General features: G+C 52.7%; 1 protein-coding gene across 2 annotated transcripts in view; it reads right to left on the bottom strand.

Annotated features, from left to right (window-relative positions):
• Cables1 (Cdk5 and Abl enzyme substrate 1) overlaps window positions 1-20,024 on the bottom strand; it is a 113,953-nt gene extending 93,929 nt beyond the window's left edge. For both annotated transcript variants that reach the window (XM_059246075.1, XM_059246076.1), the window contains exon 1: window positions 19,306-20,024. In XM_059246075.1, coding sequence (XP_059102058.1) covers window positions 19,306-20,024 — 719 coding nt within the window. The remainder of the gene's footprint in view (window positions 1-19,305) is intronic.
• Between the last annotated feature and the right edge of the window lie 433 nt (window positions 20,025-20,457).

Below are 20,457 nucleotides of genomic sequence, written 5' to 3'. Positions count from 1 at the left end.
GCTGGGAAACCTTTGGCCAACGTCAGCAGAAGTGTGGAGCTGAGCCGTCTCATCCTCTCTCGTTACGTGTCCCTGTGTGAGTCCGAAGCCTGGCCACAGGCTTTACCACGGCCCGATGTGACAATTAATTTCACTGTTCACTGACTTAGCCACAGGGAAGCCCACCCTGGACATGGGAGACACCTCTTCATGGGATCCCAGACTCAAAGTAGGCTGGTTCACAGCATTCTTTGTCCTTCCTGCTGCAGACAGCGTGAGCACCTGTCTGATGCGTCTGCCACTGTCTCCCACCATGCTGGAATGTAACTCCTCACGCTGGAAACCCAAATACCCACCCACCCCGCCACACCCGGCCACACACACACACACACACACACACACACACACACACACACGGTCACACCCATCTCCACCCACACCCACACCCACACCCCGGCCACCAAACTGCTTTGTTGGGCATTTTGTCACAGCTGTGAGAAAAGTAACTATGTTTTTTGGTTTTATATCAGCTTTACACAACCTAGAGTCATTTTGGAAGAAGGGCCCGCCATTGAGAAAATCCTCCCTACCAGACTGGCTGTGGGCAGACCTGTGCTGCATCTTCTGGTTTAATGATTGCTGGGGGAGAGTCCAGCTCACTGTGGGAAGTGCCCTCCCAGGGCTGGCGGCCCTGGATGCTGAGCAAGCCATGAGAGCATGCCAGTAAGCGGCACTCCTCCATGGCCCCTGGCGTCCCTCAGTGATGGGCGTACAAGCTGTAAGGTGGAATGAACCCTTTTCAGTCAGTGTTTTCACAGAGCAAGAGAACCCGATCTGCGATAGGAACCAATGCACTAGTGGAGGGCCAGCACACCACCCTCCAGCCACATCCTTACGTGCATTTCACTTCTCCAGGCTGAGCCCCAGATTCCCAAAGTCCGACGGCACCCCAGCATTAAAACCAGAACAGACTCCACTTTACCCAGATGACCCTCGACAACCACAACAAAAACCAGCTCGCACGGGCACGTGGTCACCCTGCTGAGAAACTGTTCCAGGCCTTAAGGAGACGTCAGGAAATTCTGATGTCGGGTCCTGAAATAAGGACCTTCCAATCTTATTTTATAAGGCGTTTACATTCAGCAAGAAAAACTGCCTGCAGCCTAAGAAAACACTGTTGAGACTAAACCCGAGGCTCAAAACGAAAATCCACTGTTTTCAACCATAGGGAAAATGCACTCAGCCAAAATATGATCCTGGGATCCCGCCACATGTAGCCCACAAGGGGCCCTAAAGCCCCCGACAGAAGCACTCTGTGTTTCTCCTGTGCCCTGAGGTTGAAGGACGATGGAAATGGAGTGGCCAGGTTCGGACATGGCTACCCCAGGCTGAAGTGAGTTTGAGTGAGAGATGCCATCCATCACTTCTGCCAGGGTTATAAATAGACCCTGGAGCCTGCCCCCTGGGGCGTCATCTGTTAAACACCATTCATAAAAGTGCCGTTTTAGAGATCTGTAGTGCGCATTCTTCTCCCTTTGAAAACAACAACAACAACAAAGTTGCAAAAAGTATCAAACGGCATTCCAAATGGCAAAGTGACTTGCTGTGCGATGTCTCAGATCCGCTTGGGAGTCTGTCTGAAAAGCAGGCGTCTGGTACCAATTTGTGACAATAAAAAAAAAAAAAAATCAATGCTGCGCTTTCATGTAAATATTTCCTCGTAAGCCAGATTTCACCAGCCTGTACGTATCCCATTCATTTCCTTGTATTTCAGTCCTGACTTTTCTTTTCCTGGCTCCAAAGAGCTAAAGTTAAGCATTTTGAATGTTGCACCTCTTCACGGAGCTACGCAGGCTAAATTCTCTCTCTAAAGTAAGGCCTACAGGATAGCTGGAATGAGACAGATCATCCCTGACGCTTGCAATCCACCTGGCCCGCATGAAACACCTATGTCTGAAGCAAAGAGGTCAGTCTGTAAAATGCAGCCCTTACCCTCATACAAGGCAGCTTCCGGTCCACGCAGCCGTCATCCAGCACCAAGTTGCGTTGTGACGAGTGTATATTCTTAAGACAGTGTTAAGGACGTGTTGGACACCTAGGTCCTAAAGCAGAGCCCCAAACTCATTCAGGTAAAATGTTAACCTTGTCAAATGGTAACAGTGCAGAGGGGGAACGCATGGCCTTGGGGGTCAGGGGTTAGGGACTTGGGGAGAAAATCAAACTCCAGCTAGTTCAGTTCCCCCACTGCTATGATGACATTGGCCCCCATAAAATCTGCAGAGAATCAAGAGGGCATCTGGTCTCTGTAACCATGTCAGACTTAGTGAGAATCACACCCCATGTGCCTCACAGAGGTCATGATCATTGGGTTTGGGCTTCAAACTCACTACAGGAGTGTCCACTCACTAAGTGGGATCTCTCCCTTCACAGACATCAACTGAGGCTCGAGTTTAAGCCACAGACCCAGGTCAAAGCAGACTGCGCTCTGTGTCTGAGAGGCAGGTGGAGAGGTCTCAACACCAGGCATGGCAGTTGCTCCTTTCCCTTGTTTGATTGGTGGCTTTACATAATTCCCGCTTACTGAACATTCGCAGGGCCTGTAAGCTCATGAAGTGAATGCTCAATAGGCACTGCATTGTTATGCAACACTACCAATAAAACAGGGAGAGAGACACGCCAGCCCTCCCTTCTTCCCTGTACCCCATCTCCAAGCCCCTCTTATCGACCCCCGTGTCTCTGTCCAATTTGCTTATTTCCCCCATCATGACCATGGGGGTTACGTGGCCAATGTCTGCATCTGAACTACTGAAGTCCACTCTCTCTGGCTTCTACCCAGTCCGTCCACCCTGGTTCCTATGAACACTGTGACCCCGCTATATGCATCCTGGCTTCTGCTGCCTGCACGAGTCCTCCAATCTCTAGTATACACATGCATAATGCTTTCTCCTGTCTACCTGAACCATCCCAGCCATTCAGCATCTAGCGCTTCTCCTGTCTCCCAATCACCCCGCCCTGTTTCCTCCTGTCTGTCCCCCTGTCTGTCCTCAGACCTTAACTCAGCAGTCACTCCCAGAGGCCAGCCTTCCTTGACACACCAGCATGGTTCTTATTGAAGGCTAACAGGGTCGGTACCATTCTGTCCATAACATGTATTATGCCTACAACCTTCTTTTTTTAAATAATTTATTTATTTTTATTTTATATTCATTAGTGTTTTGCCTGCATGCACGTCTGTGTGAGGATGTTGAGTCCCCTAGTACTGGAGTTGTGAGCTGCCATGGTGGTTGCTGGAAATTGAACCCAGATACTCTGGAAGAGCAGTCAGTGCTCTTAACTGCTGAACCATCTCTCCAGCCCCATGCCTACATGTGGTGATATATTGTGTCCCCCAATATATTGTGCATCCTAATAAACTTATCTGGGGTCAGAGGACAGAACAGCCACCAGATAGACATAGATCCATCCGGATCTCTGTGAGTTTAAAGCCACACTGGAAACAGCCAGGCATGGTGACTTACGCCTTTAATCCCAGGAAGTAATGGCAGAAAGCAGAAAGGTATATAAGGCATGAAAACCAGGAACTAAGCTGGTTAAGCTTTTAGGCTTTTAAGTAGCACAGTTCAGCTGAGAGGCTTCCAGTCTGAGGAAACAGGATCAGCTGAGGAATTGGTGAGGTGAGGTGGCTGTGGCTTGTTCTGCTTCTCTGATCTTCCAGCATTCAGCCCAATACCTGGCTCCAGGTTTGTTTTTTATTAATAAGACCTTCTAAGATTCGTGCTACACCTACAACCTTCTATTTGTCCTCTGACTATTCACAAGGTTGTTTCCATTCACATATCAGCTCAGTGCTGACAGTCCATTTGACTGACATCTGCTTATCAGTTCCCAGCCCATACCTTGAACCCAGCAAGCCTCTCTAACCTCTGCCTCAGCCCAGGCCACTGTGTCTCAGGATGTAAGAGGTTTCTATTCATCACATATGCTACCCACCCAATTCTTCTTCTTCACTTCCCAAGTTCCCTATGTTCCAACTACCCCCATTTTCTTCTTTACACACGCCTCGTGGATCCAGAACATGTGGTCCCCAGTGCCTAGACCCTGTGTCGCATCTTTAGGTGGCTTTTCCTCTGGTTTGTGTGTAATGGGATTTTTGTTCTTTAGACAGAGTCTTGCTATGTATCCCAGGCTGGCCTCAAACTGGCAATCCTCTTGCCTCAGCCTTTGACATGCAGGGTTACAGGAGCCTACCACCTCGGCCAGCTTTAGAAGGCTCCCACTGCTTCCTATCTTCCTCGGAGGCACCTTTCCCGCCACCATGTCTAATAGGAGTCCCTTCACAGCAGCCTCCAGAGTGTATGTTACTGGCAGTTTTATGAGTGCCTTTTTTTCTGTCCATACTAGTGGCTATGATGTGTGGGGAGAGCAGCACCCCAAGGCTCGGCACAAAGCAGAAAGCCTTCAAGTCTGTTTGCATGCCTGAAACACGGCTACAACCTTCCAGCAGAGAAAACATGAAAGACCTGAGACTGCAAAGCAGGAGCGGAGAAATGGATAGGAGGCAGGAAAGCTGAGGTGAGAAAACTCATCAGAAACCCACCAGACACACAGCTGGCCTCAGAACAGCAGGAAGGGTGTGAGCAGGGCAGTGGACTGCGCCTCCCTTCCCACACCACTCCGACACCAGCAGGGCTGACATTACTTCCACTGACTTGCAAAAGAATGCAGGCTTTCATATAATCCAAGTGTCTCATAATTAAAGCACCAAGCTCTGGCCACATCTGGGGGGTCTCTGCGGCCTTAAGAGGCTGTAGAGAGATGAGCCTCAGGAGGCAAGAAGGCAGTTTGGTTCAACACGACTCAGTAGCGTGCTGGTTCAAACTCCAGGAGTCTGGCCCCAAAGTGGTTTGTTTTAGGCATATTTAAGCACAGCACAATACAGTGAAAACTGTTCTGGTGATGATTAACTCAGTCCCGCATGAACAACAAAGCATCCACAAATCTCCTCAAGGAACAAAGGGAGCCAAATACAGATCAGATTCGACTACATGGAAACTCTCTGTAAAGTCCATAAAGACAGGTTCTATAAACTGACTAAGAAAAACAAATTTTTGATAAGGGGAGTAGGGATCCTGGTGCTGGAAAAGTCATTAGCCACACAGATAGGACAAAGGGCACCAGGCTGGTATTGTGTCCACTCCCAGACTTCTAGGTGGACAACAGGTATTGCACTCCTTCCCTTGAAGGGACAATCCCAGGTGCTTTAACATTCCAGATCCCCCCAGTGCTTATCTGTGAGCACAAAGACCTCCGTGCCTCCTACACCTGTCCCGAAGGGCACTGTTAGGGAACATACTCAGAGAATTACTGCTCTAAGGCCTGCCAAAGATTTGAACAAAAAACGTCAATATCCAGATTGGAGTTTAGATTCCACTTCCCACCCCCATCAAATCCCATAGGCTCGCCAAGCAGTCTCCTTTCCCCTAATTTTGGTAATTCAGATCTGGAGTGTCCCTCAAGGGCCATGGTGTTAAAGGCCTATGCCCTGGTTACTGAAAGGCCGCTGGGTCATCTGGGAATATGTCGTCAGGGCACTATAGAAGCCCAATCTCTCTCCTCTCGTTTCCTGTGCTATCACAGACTCTTACTGTGACAGTCTGCCTACCAGTGGCCCAAAAGATCATAGCCTACAACTTCCTAAACAATGAGCCAACCTCCCCACGGAGGTCACCTCAGCTATCTGTTATAGCGACAGAGAGCTTGCTTAGAAACACAGAACTTGTGTCCATCCTATAGGCAGGGGGAGGAAGGCTGGTACATCCATGTGAGAACTGGATCCTAGCTGACTCTGACCTTTGCCGCTCTGACAACCAAGTTCTGAAGACGAAAGTCTAAACTCCAGGTGGGGCAGGGCAGCTCCCCTGGCACTCTAGGGAGGCTTGTCCTCCAGCTCCCAATGTTGCTAGCATTCTTTAACGTTCTCTGACCATGCTAGACACATCACGCCAACCTGTCTGTCTGTCTTCTTGTTCTGCGTGCTCACACGGCCTTAGGAAGTTACCATCATTGCATTTGGAGCTACCCTGGTTCAGTATAACCTCATCTTAACCAATCACAACTACAACATCATTTCTGCTAGGTCTCAAAGCCAGAAAACAGCTAATTGAGGTGCCTATATAACAGAACAAGTAGACCTGGGGCCAGGTTCTCCCAGCATCCCTCAGTCCCTACCTGTTACAGGGTTAGGCTCGCATACCCTACTCTCTGCCCTGAACTCTCCAGCCCAGGACTGGGCTGCCTTCCCCCAGCTGCCCTTCCCTATAATCCAGCCATTCTGGTTACCTGGTGCTTTTGTCTGCCCTGAACTCTCTAGGCCTCTTGACCCAGGCCACCTCTCGGTCTCTGGCTCCTCTCCTGCTCTCCCTCCCCCTCTCTCCTCTCATGGTCCTGTTTAGTCTGCTCGGACTCTTCCCTCTGCCTGCTTTCTCCCTTCCATGTATAATAAAAATCTCCACACTGTAGGAGAGGTCACATTCTCCCCCTTTTATTTCATTTTTCATTCAATTTCCAAGAGGTCATTCTGCAATACCAAGTGAGCACAGGGAGGGGACGGGGACACTGTCCATCCGAGTACACCCTACAAGAGCAAAGCCTAGGTGTGACAAAAGCAGGTGACTGTTGTGGGTTCTTCCTGGAGAGTCTGTCTGTCCACCCCAGACAGAGAGGGCACTGAGAGACCAACGGACAATCCCATCCAAGTCGAGCTAGATATTTCTCTGGGTGACTCACAGGTGCATCTCTGAAAAGCCCATCATACCTGTTCCTGCTCAGAAGAGTCCCTGCTCCCTCTGAAGGGAGACTCACTCTCCCTAAGGGATCATCCAGTGGGTGGCAATGCCAGGTACCCACCATGCTCTGACAGATGTTCCGTAGGCCCAGCTCACAGGTCAGTCATCTCCAAGACTGCCAGTGGCTCTCACCTCAGCCCATGACAACTCGCACATGCTGTCTTACTGGAGTTCTCCTACTCAGTTAATCTTGTCCTCCTAAATACTCTTGTGTCTCCTGAGCCACATGCAGCTGGGACAGAATTATATGCAACTTGGAATTAGGGCAGGAGGGAGCAAGAGGCTGCATGCAATCCTAGTTAAGGGTCTGATGCCCTTCTCTCAGCTCCTTTATGAGGCAATGGCTATAGGCCCATTCTGTGAGGGTCTCTTTTACTGGGTACTCATTCATACTGGGTACTCTCACTGGGTACTCACTCTCACTGGGTACTCACTCTCACTGGGTACTCACTCACACTGGGTACTCACTCTCACTGGGTACTCACTCTCACTGGGTACTCACTCACACTGGGTACTCACTCTCACTGGGTACTCACTCTCACTGGGTACTCACTCTCACTGGGTACTCACTCACACTGGGTACTCACTCACACTGGGTACTCACTCTCACTGGGTACTCACTCTCACTGGGTACTCACTCTCACTGGGTACTCACTCACACTGGGTACTCACTCTCACTGGGTACTCACTCTCACTGGGTACTCACTCACACTGGGTACTCACTCACACTGGGTACTCACTCTCACTGGGTACTCACTCACACTGGGTACTCACTCTCACTGGGTACTCACTCACACTGGGTACTCACTCACACTGGGTACTCACTCTCACTGGGTACTCACTCACACTGGGTACTTTCACTGGGTACTCACTCTCACTGGGTACTCACTCTCACTGGGTACTCACTCTCACTGGGTACTCACTCTCACTGGGTACTCACTCTCACTGGGTACTCACTCACACTGGGTACTCACTCTCACTGGGTACTCACTCTCACTGGGTACTCACTCACACTGGGTACTCACTCTCACTGGGTACTCACTCACACTGGGTACTCACTCACACTGGGTACTCACTCTCACTGGGTACTCACTCACACTGGGTACTTTCACTGGGTACTCACTTTCACTGGGTACTCACTCTCACTGGGTACTCACTCACACTGGGTACTCACTCACACTGGGTACTCACTCTCACTGGGTACTCACTCACACTGGGTACTTTCACTGGGTACTCACTTTCACTGGGTACTCACTCTCACTGGGTACTCACTCACACTGGGTACTCACTTTCACTGGGTACTCACTCTCACTGGGTACTCACTCACACTGGGTACTTTCACTGGGTACTCACTCTCACTGGGTACTCACTCTCACTGGGTACTCACTCTCACTGGGTACTCACTCACACTGGGTACTCACTCACACTGGGTACTCTCACTGGGTACTCACTCTCACTGGGTACTCTCACTGGGTACTCTCACTGGGTACTCACTCTCACTGGGTACTCACTCTCACTGGGTACTCACTCTCACTGGGTACTCACTCTCGCTGGGTACTCACTCACACTGGGTACTCACTCTCACTGGGTACTCTCCCTGGGTACTCACAGCCCCTCTGATTTCCATAGTAACAGCCAGGCCATGCCCAGAGGGCAGTATTCCAGAGTGAAAAGGGCGTGTCATGTGCTCTAACAGTCCCGTGTCTCGGGGCCATCACTGCATTCAGACCCCCTTTCCCTGAACTCCACCGTCCCCTCCCCAGACCTCCTTAGGGAGACATCTGCAGAGCCTACACGAATCTCCTCAACTCTAAAATGGGAAAAGTAGGTGGAAAACTGAAATCCCTGAAAGGACAACTCTGACACCAAAGGGATGACCAGTTCTCCTGTGGGCCCCGTTCCCCGGTGGGCACAGGATTCGGCTGCTCTTCTACAACAGCCAACGTGCCTGGCAGAGCGGATACCGAAACTGCTGCTGTCCCAGTGCCACACAGGCTACCCCTGGGAGCCTCCAACCAAGGTCTAAGTGTTCGGTGCAAGGTGGGGGACCCGGGAGGGGGAACTCACGACAGGAATCAGCCAAGTCACTGAGTAGCAAGGGACTCGACTCCATGTGGCATGGCCACACTGTCCTGTTCATCCCCAGGGAGCCCTCCCCCGGAGCGGGTATGCCACTTAGACCCTGAAAGCTGAAGAGACGGCACCTGACCACAGGCAAGAACCCTGCAAAGGGAGTGAGCAGAAGGGGTGAGAGGGGCCCTCCCGGCGTGGCATCTCCTGACTGCCCTCTCCACACACAGGCAAGACGGGCTGAGTCAGCAACGGCAAATAGGATGCTCTGGGTCTTGCTATACTGGGGATACATAAAGACTGATCATGGGAATTATAAAACTGTAGTAACTTAGCTATCCCAGTACCACAACCCCAGCTCCCCACCGCCTTCCCAGGCTTGACCCAACTGCTCAATTCCTTCCTAGTGGAAAACACAGGGGTGGTTAGCGGAGTGCAGCTAACTGGATGGAGACAGGTTTCAGCTGCCCAGCCTAATCACCCTGGTGATGGCTGCCAACAGGGTCGACGTAATGGAGACACTGGTTTCTACATACCTCTGCTGTGTCTGCCAGGGCGTTTCCTGGGGTGCACTGAGAAGAGAAGACCCACCTGAATGTGGGCAGCTCCATCCCAGTGACTAGATTACCACACTAAACAAAAAGGAAAAAGGAAGGTGGCCGAGTACCAGCATTCATTTCTCTTTCTGATCCTGATGCAGAAGCCACGTGACCAGCCAGCATGCTGCCCCTGCCATGAGGGACCACACCCTTTTTCAACTGTTATCTGAAATAATCCACCTTCAAGTTCTCTTGGCAGAGAGTCAGTCTCCGCTACAGGAAAACTAGCACATCCCCCAAGGCAGAAATCACCAGCCCCGATCTACAGGAGGCTTAGGTATGTGAGGGGCGGTGAGGTCTGCTAAGCGGCCGAGGCGTGGGACTCCACGGCCGGTCCTTCCTCTTCTCGGTCCCTTGACCCACTGTGGTGACGGAGGAGTGGAGGAGAAGGCAGAGGTGCCAGTGCCCATTCCCCATGGGAGGAGCTGACATTCTTGGGTTCTTGGGAAATTTTTCCACCACTCCTTCCAACTCAGGGTCCTGCTGGCCTGCCCAGGAGGTTATCACGTGCTGTCAGCACACTTGATGGACAGGCTGCAGCCCCAAACCCTGGCACAGCACTACTGTCCTTTACCACACTGAGAGACTGACTGGCAGGTGCAGCCCGGAGATCTCTGTGGGGACTTGGACCAGGATGCAGGGAACGTGCTGGAGTGCGCAACAGATGCCTTTGTTTTTGTTAAGTGATCTGACTCGAGGGGTACATTTCTGGATGTTTTAAAACTCCCAGAAATGGAAAACACAGATTTTGACACCACAGTATTAGCACTCTTGGTGACTTTCTAACCTGTGCCCCTGCCGCCTCTGAATGCCTTGATGAGAAAAACAAAACAAAACAAAAACCAACCTATGGAGGCCCTTTGTGAGCTGTAAGCTCCAAACAAGTCAAATTCACAATACCCACCGGACAGAGCAAAGGCCACCTCCCACATCTGTCACCTGCACTGCGCATCCTAACAAACTGCATTCAACTCAGAAGAACCGGCGTCAGCATGAGGTCACCATCTAACTCACCCTAGGCAGATTGGCAAGATTCCTCCATCTTGCCAATCTCCTAGCATTCATGGCTCCAACCTTCCTGATTACAGAGTAGACATTTTGGTTTATTAATAATTTGGTCAATGAGGAAAGTGTTTTAAAATAAAAATCGATGTTGTAGGCAGAGCTCTTTGGTCCTTGCAAATATTCTGGACTCTTGCTGGTTTTATTTTTTTAACTCTGTCATGGACTCCATCTCCTAAAAGACATGGAGTCCTTTAGAACAAGAGTGAGACTGAGTCCCTCCACACACCCCCACGACACTGCAATACCCCAAGTGCTAAGGCTCTACCCTAGAGCTTTCTAAGTGTTCATGTCTGTGGCTAAACATGCAGCAATAAGCCCCAGGCCACACCAATGACAACCTCATTCAGTATGAGCTAGTGTGCAATTATCCAAACTACTCACACAAACAGAGTAGGGCTAGGAAACCCTGATCAATGTTATGTTCCTGGAAGTCTCAGAAAACCAACCCAAAACAAAGCCACGGCACTGTAGTTCACGAACGAAAAATTACCAGGGAGCTCATGATTCCCACAGTGTCGAGTGCTGGGCACAGGATTCTGGCTTCAGTGTCTGAGAAGATTTTATGGGCTTTAAAATACATTTTAATTTTTAAGTTAAGTGTATGCATAGTTGGGGGTGCAGGTACCCAAAGAAGCCAGAAGAGGGTGTTAGATGACAGGACCTGAAGGTACAGGCACCTAAGACTGGTCCAATGTGAGGACTGGGGTCCAACTCAGGTCCTCTGCAGGAGCAATACATGTCCTTAACCACCTTGCCATCTCTCTAGCCCTCAAAGTTTTGTTTTAAAATTACACAGACCAAACTCATATGATTTGTTTGGCTTTTGTTTCCTTTTGTGGTGCTGGGGAACCAAACTCAGGGCTTCCTGTATTAGGCAAATGTGCTGCCAGCTGGGCTACATCCACAGCCCTCGTGTTTAGAAGAGAAGACAAAGCAATAATCCTGGGGGGCAATCACATCGCCTCTGCGCTACATCACCAGCCCTCGGAAGAGAAGACACAACAGCAATCCTGGGGGGCAATCACATCACCTCTGTGCTACATCCACAGCCCTCGTGTTTGGAAGAGAAGACACAACAGTAATCCTGGGGGGCAATCACATCGCCTCTGTGGCAGATTCTTTTTTCCCCTGAAGTGTTTTTGAGGTAGGGTCTTGCTATGTGCTGCAGGCTGGTCTTGAACCCAGGCTGGTCCCCCTGCCTCCATCCCTGTGCGGGATTGCAGGCATGCACCACCAGGCCCAGATAGCTACCCAGCAGATTCTTCAGAAACTGGTTTTCCACGTGCTTCCTTTGATGTGGACATTGGCACAGTCCCCTGGGGAAAACCAGAACACAAACGTGTATTCATGGGGTAGCCCCCAGGGCACACCAGCTCTTAGGAAAGGGACCTGACTGGCAGCCTGGTGGGTTCCTGCATGTTAACAGTCCTGTCCCGAGGAGTTCAGTTTACTACCCAGCTCAGAGCACACCATCAGCTCGGTCAATACTTCTCCTGGGCATACCCAGCCCACCGTTACAGCTAAGGGGTTTTGGCAAACCTCCATAAACCACCCAGCCTCAGTCTCCTCAGCTCTAAAGTGGGCAGAGTCTGCATGGCACAGGAATAGGAACAGAAAAGGCAATGGAAGAGAGTGAGTGCTCTGTCCATTTCTCACCCGCTGGAGGAGGAGGTGGGATGTGCAGGCCACACACGCAGCCTCAACTCACCCCAGGACCCGGCTAAGGTTGGGATGGGTCCTTCATGTCGCAGGACAGAAGGGGAGGTGGTTAGGTATCCTGCCCCACCAAATAAGCTGGGGCAGGAGTGATGGCTAGGAAAAACACAAAAGGCCTGGGAATTGGGGAAGCAGTGGGAAGACAAGGTCTCTGAAGAAAAGGATGAGCTCAGACTTGGAAGAGGCTTGGCCAGGTGCCAGGATCTAGTTTCTCTGCTGGGCGGAAAATGCAGCTTCCAATGGTAAACCTGATAGAGTTTGGCCTGATAGAGTCAGACCCTGGGTTTGTCCCCAGCACTGCCAAAACCAAACCCGAACCTTCCATCAGGCTGCCGGGGAAGCGGGTTTTGTTTCTGGTTCTGTGGTCACTTGGCAGAAAAAAGAAGTCCACTTTGGTGAGACCCGGCCCCAGATGATCCACCCAAGGGTGCCTGACAGCAGACAAGCCAGAGAGGTCAGTGGACGGGGTGAGAGACACACGTGGACCAGCGTCACGATCCTGTGGGCAGTGCCGGACTCTCCCCAGGGAAAAGCCTACAGACACAGCTGTGATGGCCTGGGCGTGGGGTGGGGGAGCCAGGAGTCCCCCAAGGCCACTCTGCAAGAAATACAAGGGTCAGATGAGAGTCTTAGATGAGTCCTGCTACCCAGGAAGAAGGAATGATGGGCCGCAAAGAAGAAAGGGGTCTTTAGAAGAACACATGTCATCTAGGACAGAGCTGCCAATGTTGGGCAGAAGGGGGCCTGGGGTATTGCACGCCTTCTGGGCACTGAGCACCCATCAGGCCACGGATGCCATGATTTTGCTGGACCAAGCCAGAGAATAAACAGCTGAGGCTTCTGTTGGTCACCTAGTCTCTGTCACAACTCTGTCACCCTACCACAGAGGGCCAAAGACAACATAGACATGTGTGGGTGTGGCTGTTTCCAAGAAATCAATACATGAAAGGCCAGTGGGCCACACCATGCGACCCCTGACTGGGGACAGTGTGACACTGTGAAGACAGAGCATTCAGACAAAGGACAAAGGCCTCTTGAAGGAGGGGGTGTGACCAGGGAGGATGGCAGGGACCGAAATCAGGGCTGGTCCCACTGTGACAATGGGCAGTAGAGGACAGGAGCCCTCTGAGGAGGGGTCCCAAGTGGGTACCCGAGGGGATTCCACTCCTGTGGTCACAGAAAGCTTTCTCCCTCTGGCCACAGAGGTCCTCCTTAGATGATACAGGGGTAGGACTCTAACTTAGGAAATCAGAGTGAGCAATGATCTTCAATCATCAAGTCCGCTTCTGTGGGCCAGAGGTGTGCAGGCACCAGCAGATTCCGAAGACCTTAAAACCACGTCCCAACATACGGACTGAAGGACCTCGGGCAAGTTACTTAACCTCTCTACACCTTAAAACGGGACTGATACACTCAGGATTGTCACAAACAGGACCCAGCAAATCCTCATAACTTGCTACCTGTGTGTTAAATAATACTGTGTCTAAGGTCCTGGCCCAGGACTCACATGGGAGGGGGAGAGCATCCCTGCCCTGTCGGGGCTCAAACCAAGAGCTCACCTACCACTCATCACTGCGCCAAGTCACATGTCCACCTGTGTCACTCAACACAGAGAGGGGCCCTTTTCCGTCTATACCTCCTGTGTTCAGGACTGTGGGGCGCTGTAACTGACACCCGTCATAGTCAGCTTTTGTTAAATGAAGACACGAGACAGGATGTCAAGACTCATGACTAGAGTTTCCTCTACATACCTGGCAGATAAACAAAGTACCCAAGGTCGTCCTCTGCCCGCTGTGTGACCTTGGGCTCCTGCCATACTCTTGGCAGGACTGCGATGCGCGTCTACAAAAGCACTTTATAAATGGGCCCCTTGGCAGTCAAGGTTACTACAGCCCACTTCCTTGATGAGGGAGGGGTGCTGGCTGGGAACGGCCACCCAGGCAGGCCAAGGCTTCCTGCTTGGATGGCCTCCTGAAGTCCGAAGCCCAATGTGACCCTCCAGTTTCTCGGGTGATACAGCTGAAGGCAGTGCCTGTCTATAACCCCAGCACTTAAAAGACAAGTTGGGAGGGGCAGAAATTCAAGACCATCCTTGGCTGCGAAGCAAGCTGGAAGCTGGTATGGGCTGCTTGAGACCGCTCACAAAAAAGCAAATAGAAGTCTACCCTCCACTGAAGGAGCCCTGCCATTCCCTCACTCCCTCACTCATTCACGCATATTTCCCAAGCTGGTCTATAAACAAACTCACCACAGCTTTGCATCTAAGTCCACAGTTAAATTATCCTATGCCCCCAAGCAGACACACCCTAGCCCTTCACAGCAGGCCACAGGCCTTAGACAGGGACAAGCAGGCTCACTTATCCTAAGCCTTTACTACCACGAGGAAACAGGCTGAGAGCCCAGGATTCTCAAAGCTGGTCTAGGTCAGGTCAGCAACTCGTACCGTTCCCCCTAACTCTGCCTGGAATGCCTGCTGACACTGGCCACCCCTCCTTACCTAACTCCCCACGGAGGTGACTGGACAGGCACTAGCAGATTCTGGGCTAGCTGCTGGGTGGGCACGGCAGAGCCCGGAGTGGCTTCCACACCTCTCCTGGAGAGCACACACCGGGCTTCCCGTTGGTTCAGCCTCGCCGGCTCACACAAGCTGCAGACTTTGTCGCTGTAAGACACTATGTGGGCCTGGGCCTGAGATGCCACTGACGTCGGCCAAGTCTATTTGCTAATGTCCCTTAGCTCACTGGGAAGCTCAGTGGCCAGCCTTTGAAAGTACCTTGCCTAGAGCCTGGCTCTGCTAAGACCACAGCTCTGGATTCTGGGGCTCCTGTTGCTAGAAACATGGCTCAGAGGTAACCTGGGTTTGCGATCGCTGAGGAAATCAGTCACAAAGCAAGGAGGTGACAAAGTTAGGGGAAAATGACCATCTTCCCTCGCAGGCTCTGGCTCTCAACTCCTGGATGGTTTGCATTTCTTCTTTCCAACAAAATCTCAGAGATTACAGTTTACAGCGGCACGGACCAAGTTTCCACACTGATGTGAGGAACAGCACAGAGGGAGGTGGCAGAAGCCCATAAGTGACCAGGAGAAGCCATCAGCAAAGAGCCTGGCTCTGCCCTGAAGGGCTGGGTGATCTTGAGCTAGTGACCTCTGAGCTCAGCCCCTCAGCCTCACTTCAGGAAGCTGTCAGACCTGGGTAGAGCCTCCCTCCACAGCAACTTCCCCTTTATCCCAAGGCTGGTTAGTTGGTCAGAAAGGACAGCTAGCTTTTCTTTTTGGCCGTGTGTAGCCCAGGCTGGCCTTGATCCTCCTGCCTTAGGGTCCCGAGTGCCAGGATTACAGACAAAAACTACTGTGCCTGACTGTGACCTTTTAAGAAGAGATCCCCAGGGCCTGCTAACCACATTGACATCTGACAGCCCTGACCCTACAGCACATTTAGTATTCAGTAAATTTTAGCATTCAGAAAGTTAAGTACAGCCACGACCTTTGCAAGACACAGGCCAGAGAGCTCAAGAGTAAAGTCCCTCGGAAGGGTTGATTTATCTGCCCAGGGTCACACAGTCATTATGGTGGGACCAGCATTCCAACCCAGGACATGATGGGTCCTTCATCACATGGGCTCCTTCCACTCAGGTGTTCTAAAGGCAAAGGCCTGCGCTATTTTTACACAGTCCGGTTACTGCAGCCCTGTGGCTGCCTGGCTGGCTGGCTGGCACTCACACCTGAGCTCCACGCTGCACTGCTGGGTGGCCGTCTGCCAGGCAGGAGCTCCCAAGGCTTTCTGAAGCCAGCTGTGGCCTGAAATGATGTTTTAAAAGTAAAATAAGCCTTAAAATATGTTCCAAAAATCTGTTCCCTTTGCCTATTAACACCTTGCCCACGTGGGGCTCACTGCCCCAGCCGAGGGGAAACAGGGCAGGGTGTGAAGTTCAATGGCTTCCATCTCAGAAACCTCAGACCTGCATGGAGACCCTTTCACAAAGACTGGCAGGATCCTGGAAGCCCTGCAAACAGAATGGAGCCTAGGAAGTGGGAAAGGGTGGAGGATGAAACAGAGAAGAAAAACGTCAGACATCAGAAAAGGGTTACAGAATCACGTGGAACCACTGGCCTGCTGTGTTCTACACCAATTGTCTCAGTCAGCAGCTCAAAAATTATCAACCGGCCTACTGTGTGCAAGGCAGTGATAAGGCTGAGAGGCAGAAGGGAAGGAGCCATGTTTGGAGGGCAAAGACCCAGGTTCCTCTCCAGTCCCAAGCCGGGCCATGGTCAGGGTACCTCTCAGTGGCTGGGCCAGTCTGAGACAGTACTTCAATCATTCTGAGCCCTGGAGTCTCCCCTCTGCGAAAGAATCCACACACAGGGCAGCTGTAGGGGTCAAAAGCCTTTGATATCTAGTTTCTGTGTACAGGGGTGGTGACCACCACTTGGATTCATGGTTACTGAGCACGTACTCTAAGGCCCAGCCACAGAAATGCTCCTCTCCGCTGCAGTTCAAACTCGGACAGCAAAGCAATTCATTCTAATTGGCTTTAGAAAAGTCCAAAGGAACCAGGGTTCTAGCTGAGTGGCGGAGGGCTTCCCTGGCATGCCTAAGGACCTGGGTTCCATCTTCAGTCTCTCAAGAGTCCAGAGGGAAGAAACCAGAAGGAGTTTTAAGAGTCCAAGTCTTTAAGTTGTAATTTTTATATATCCATGACAAGCTCAATACAGAAAAGCTTAAATTCACTAGAAAGAGAGTGGATTTGAGATTCACTCTGGCGGTGCTTGTGAATCACCTGGGGAGCTTGGACATGAACTCACACGGGTCAGGGTGGAAACAGACAAATTGCTCATTTGAGCTCTCCATAAGGCAAAGGGACCAGAGCCCACAATCATGGGCAACAAGGCTCCATAGAACTTCTTACAGAGGTAGGAAAGCATCCACAGAAAGTCCAAATTGACTGGCAGCTCACATCCCAAGAGCATTTTTTTAAAGCAGTGTATGGAGAGAGCCCCACTGGCCACTGGGCTTCAGAAAGCCAATACACCAGGAAGGCAAGGACCAGCAGAGGGCTGGCCCCACCTGAGCCACAGGTAAGTGTGGGCAGGTGAAAGTCCTCTTCAGGGATTATAAAAGTAACACACCTCAGACAAAGGTCTCCACGGCCACACTGACCTTTCTCAATTCATGTTAACCTCCACTCTGCCCGCCTCTATTAAGAACTGCCAAATGCATACCTATCAAGTTGCCAAATATAGGCTATTCAGAAATGGTTTGGTCAGTATGACTGTCAAGCAAGGCTACATCTCTGAGACTAGCACATACTGAGATGTGTTTGGACAGATCCTAGCCGGCTGGTGGTGGCACACGTCTTTAATCCCAGCACTCGGGAGGCAGAGGTAGGTGGATCTGTGAGTTCAAGGCCAGCCTGGTCTACAGAATGAGTTCCAGGACAGCTAGAGCTACACAGAGAAAACTTGTCTAGAAAAACACAAAATAAATAAGTAAATAGGGCACCCTAAAGGTTCCCAGGGCTAGGATTAGCAAGTGAGCTCAGGAAGTCCTTTGACTCAGAAATGCTCTATGCTCTACACCTCCCAAATGAGTTTCCTGGAGGAGGAGTGGAGGGTAATCCCATTACAGCTGCTGTCAGCACATCTGCCCTCCAGGCGACACACTGGCTTAGCACAACTCACAGCCCTCTTCTGGGCTTAGGCTCAGACTCCGAAGTCACAAAGAGCCAGAGTGTGATGTCAAGTGGTAACAGTTCCGCCAGCCTAGGGCTGCCTGTCCACTCATCAGCTTTCCAGAGATGCATGCTCTAACAAGAAATGCCACAGCAGGATTGTCACTTGAACCCAGCATCATTAATTCATGGGTGCAATGGAGGCTGCCTGCCAGACCCCACACCCCTGCCTAAGGTCCACGTGCACTTACTCTGCAGCAGCAAGGGTCTGACTTCCCACACCGGGAAGCCAGCAAACTTCTGGGCGAGCCCAGCTGGTTCTTCTCTCATTCCATTAAGCAAGGAAGTTTTCCTACAGGCCACCCTCTTTTTCAGGCCGGAGCAAGTATGAGCCTTCACTGGGGCATCACGGGAGAGCACAGGGAGCAGAGGCGGTCTCCCTGCCTACCTAGATGCCACAGAACGTTGGCAAGGGCCCATCCCTTAAAGGAAACAGAGGCTCTGGTTCCCTAAGTTATTGCTAGTTAACTAAGATAGTCAATGCTATAATTTCTTAGGAGGCTTTATTAGCACGGAAGGACTCACGCCACAGGCCTGCAGAGCCCCACCTACTCCACTCGGCTTCCTCCCCAACCTGTAGTCTCACTATTCCACACAGAACCAAGGCCAACTGCCCTAACATACGGCAATGAACTCCAGCTATTTCTCCACTAAGTAGGTTTCAGGTTTTTGCTGAGATGTCACAAACCCGCAGATAACTCACACAAGCATACAGCAAGCTTCTGACTCTTGCCAGTTTTTCTCGGAATGGAAGTCTCAGGCCATATGTCCTCTCTGTCCCCCACACCCTAGGCCTGGACCAAGGAAATGCCAGAAAAACTTTCCACTTCTTAGAAAAACAAAAGGAAAACACGATTTCCCGGGCTCCACAAACTTTCCGAAGGGGTTCCCACGTGTCTGCTACTAGTTGGGGCTCCCAAGCGCCGCCCTGCCCCGGCCCCACCCACTGCACCCGGCAGCGCTCGCCTGGAGCTGGGGACGCGCCTCCGGGTCTGGACCGGTTTTCAGGAAGCTGGTGTTCTCCTCGCACCAGGAGGCTTGAGAGCAGCTTTTTAACTGCTTCTTCCAACTCCCTGGCCAAAGAAGGGGCATGGTGCGTCCGCTCTGCTAGTGCCGGGTTCATGCACACGTGTGACCACATACTCCCTGGGCCTCTTCCCCTTTTCAAATGCCTTAGTGGTTTGGGATTCCGGCCAGGAGCCCGGGATCTAGCCAGGCGCAGGAAGGTGGGAGCGACCCCGGTGGGGTTCCTGTCGTAGGGACACTGCAAAACTGGGCGCGCGTGGCGTCCAAAATACTCACCGGGACCTCTGCAGCTGCTCCAAGGCGCTAGTGCTACCGCCCTGGCCTGGCTGCTCCAAGGCGCAGTAGTTCTGCGAGTTCTGCCTGGAGAAGGCGATGGGCAGGATTCCCTGAGTGAACGAGTTGAGGCGGCCCCGACTGCCGCTCGCACTCCCGGGGGTCCCGGAGCCCAAGAAGCTGGCCAGTGGCACCTGCACGTTGGTGAAGGCATCGTCCTCCTCCAGCTCCTCCTGTCCGGCGCCCCCCGGCCCGTCGGGCAGCTGCAGCTGAGCTGGGGCTGAACGGGGAGGCAGCGATTCGCCCGACGCCCGGTGGACCAGGGACGGCGGCAGCGGGCAAGGGCTGGAGCCGGCGGTCCACGGCGCGGCCGCGGTGCCCGGTGCCGAGAACGCGTTGCAGCCGGCGGCCAGCAGGCTGAGCCGAGCCCTCGCTCCCGGTTTGGTCGCGCCGCCCTCCTCGCCGCCGCCCCACTCGTCGTCCTGCAGCGGCGGCCGTCCGTCCAGCGAAATGTTGGTGAGGAAGGACAGGGCAGCCTGGCGGCGCCGCGGGTCCACGCGCGGCTTACGGAGAGGCTCGGGTTGAGCGGCGGCCGCGGAAGGCGGCGGCGGCTGCACCCCGCTGGTGGCCGCCGCGTCCGTGCCGCCGCGGCTGCTGCTGCTGCTGCTGCTGCTGCTGCTGCTGCAGGCGGCCGTGCCCGCGGTGGCGGTCGCCGCCGCCATTGTGTCCGTCTGCGGCGTCAGTTCCGCGGAGCCGGAGAAACCAGTGGTGGGTGCCCAGTGCTAAGCGGCGGCCGCGAGCCTCGGCGACCCGGGCTGGGCAGGGCGCGGGGCGCGGGCGGTGTGCGAGGCGGCGGCCCTGCCCTCCCGCGGGCGGGCCATGCTCGGCCCTGGGCGCTCGGGCGCCGCTGGGACTCACGCGCGCCTGGCTCGCCCTCCGCGCCCGGGACCCACGCGCGCCTTGCCGGCCCTGCGCGCCGCGCGATCGCGGGCTCCCGGCCCGGCCGGCCGTATTTATAGGTGCGCGCGCCCCGCGCTCGCGCTCCGAAGCGCTCTTCGCAATAACACAGTATCACGTGTGGGGAATGAGACCTGGGAGGAAAACAAAGCCGCAGGCGGAGTCCGCAGCGGCGGGAGGCGACCGTGCTGGAGGAGG

Source organism: Peromyscus eremicus, chromosome 19 (genome assembly GCF_949786415.1).
Source record: "Peromyscus eremicus chromosome 19, PerEre_H2_v1, whole genome shotgun sequence".
Lineage (NCBI taxonomy): Eukaryota > Metazoa > Chordata > Mammalia > Rodentia > Cricetidae > Peromyscus > Peromyscus eremicus.
This window is presented reverse-complemented; position numbering and strand designations above follow the sequence as displayed.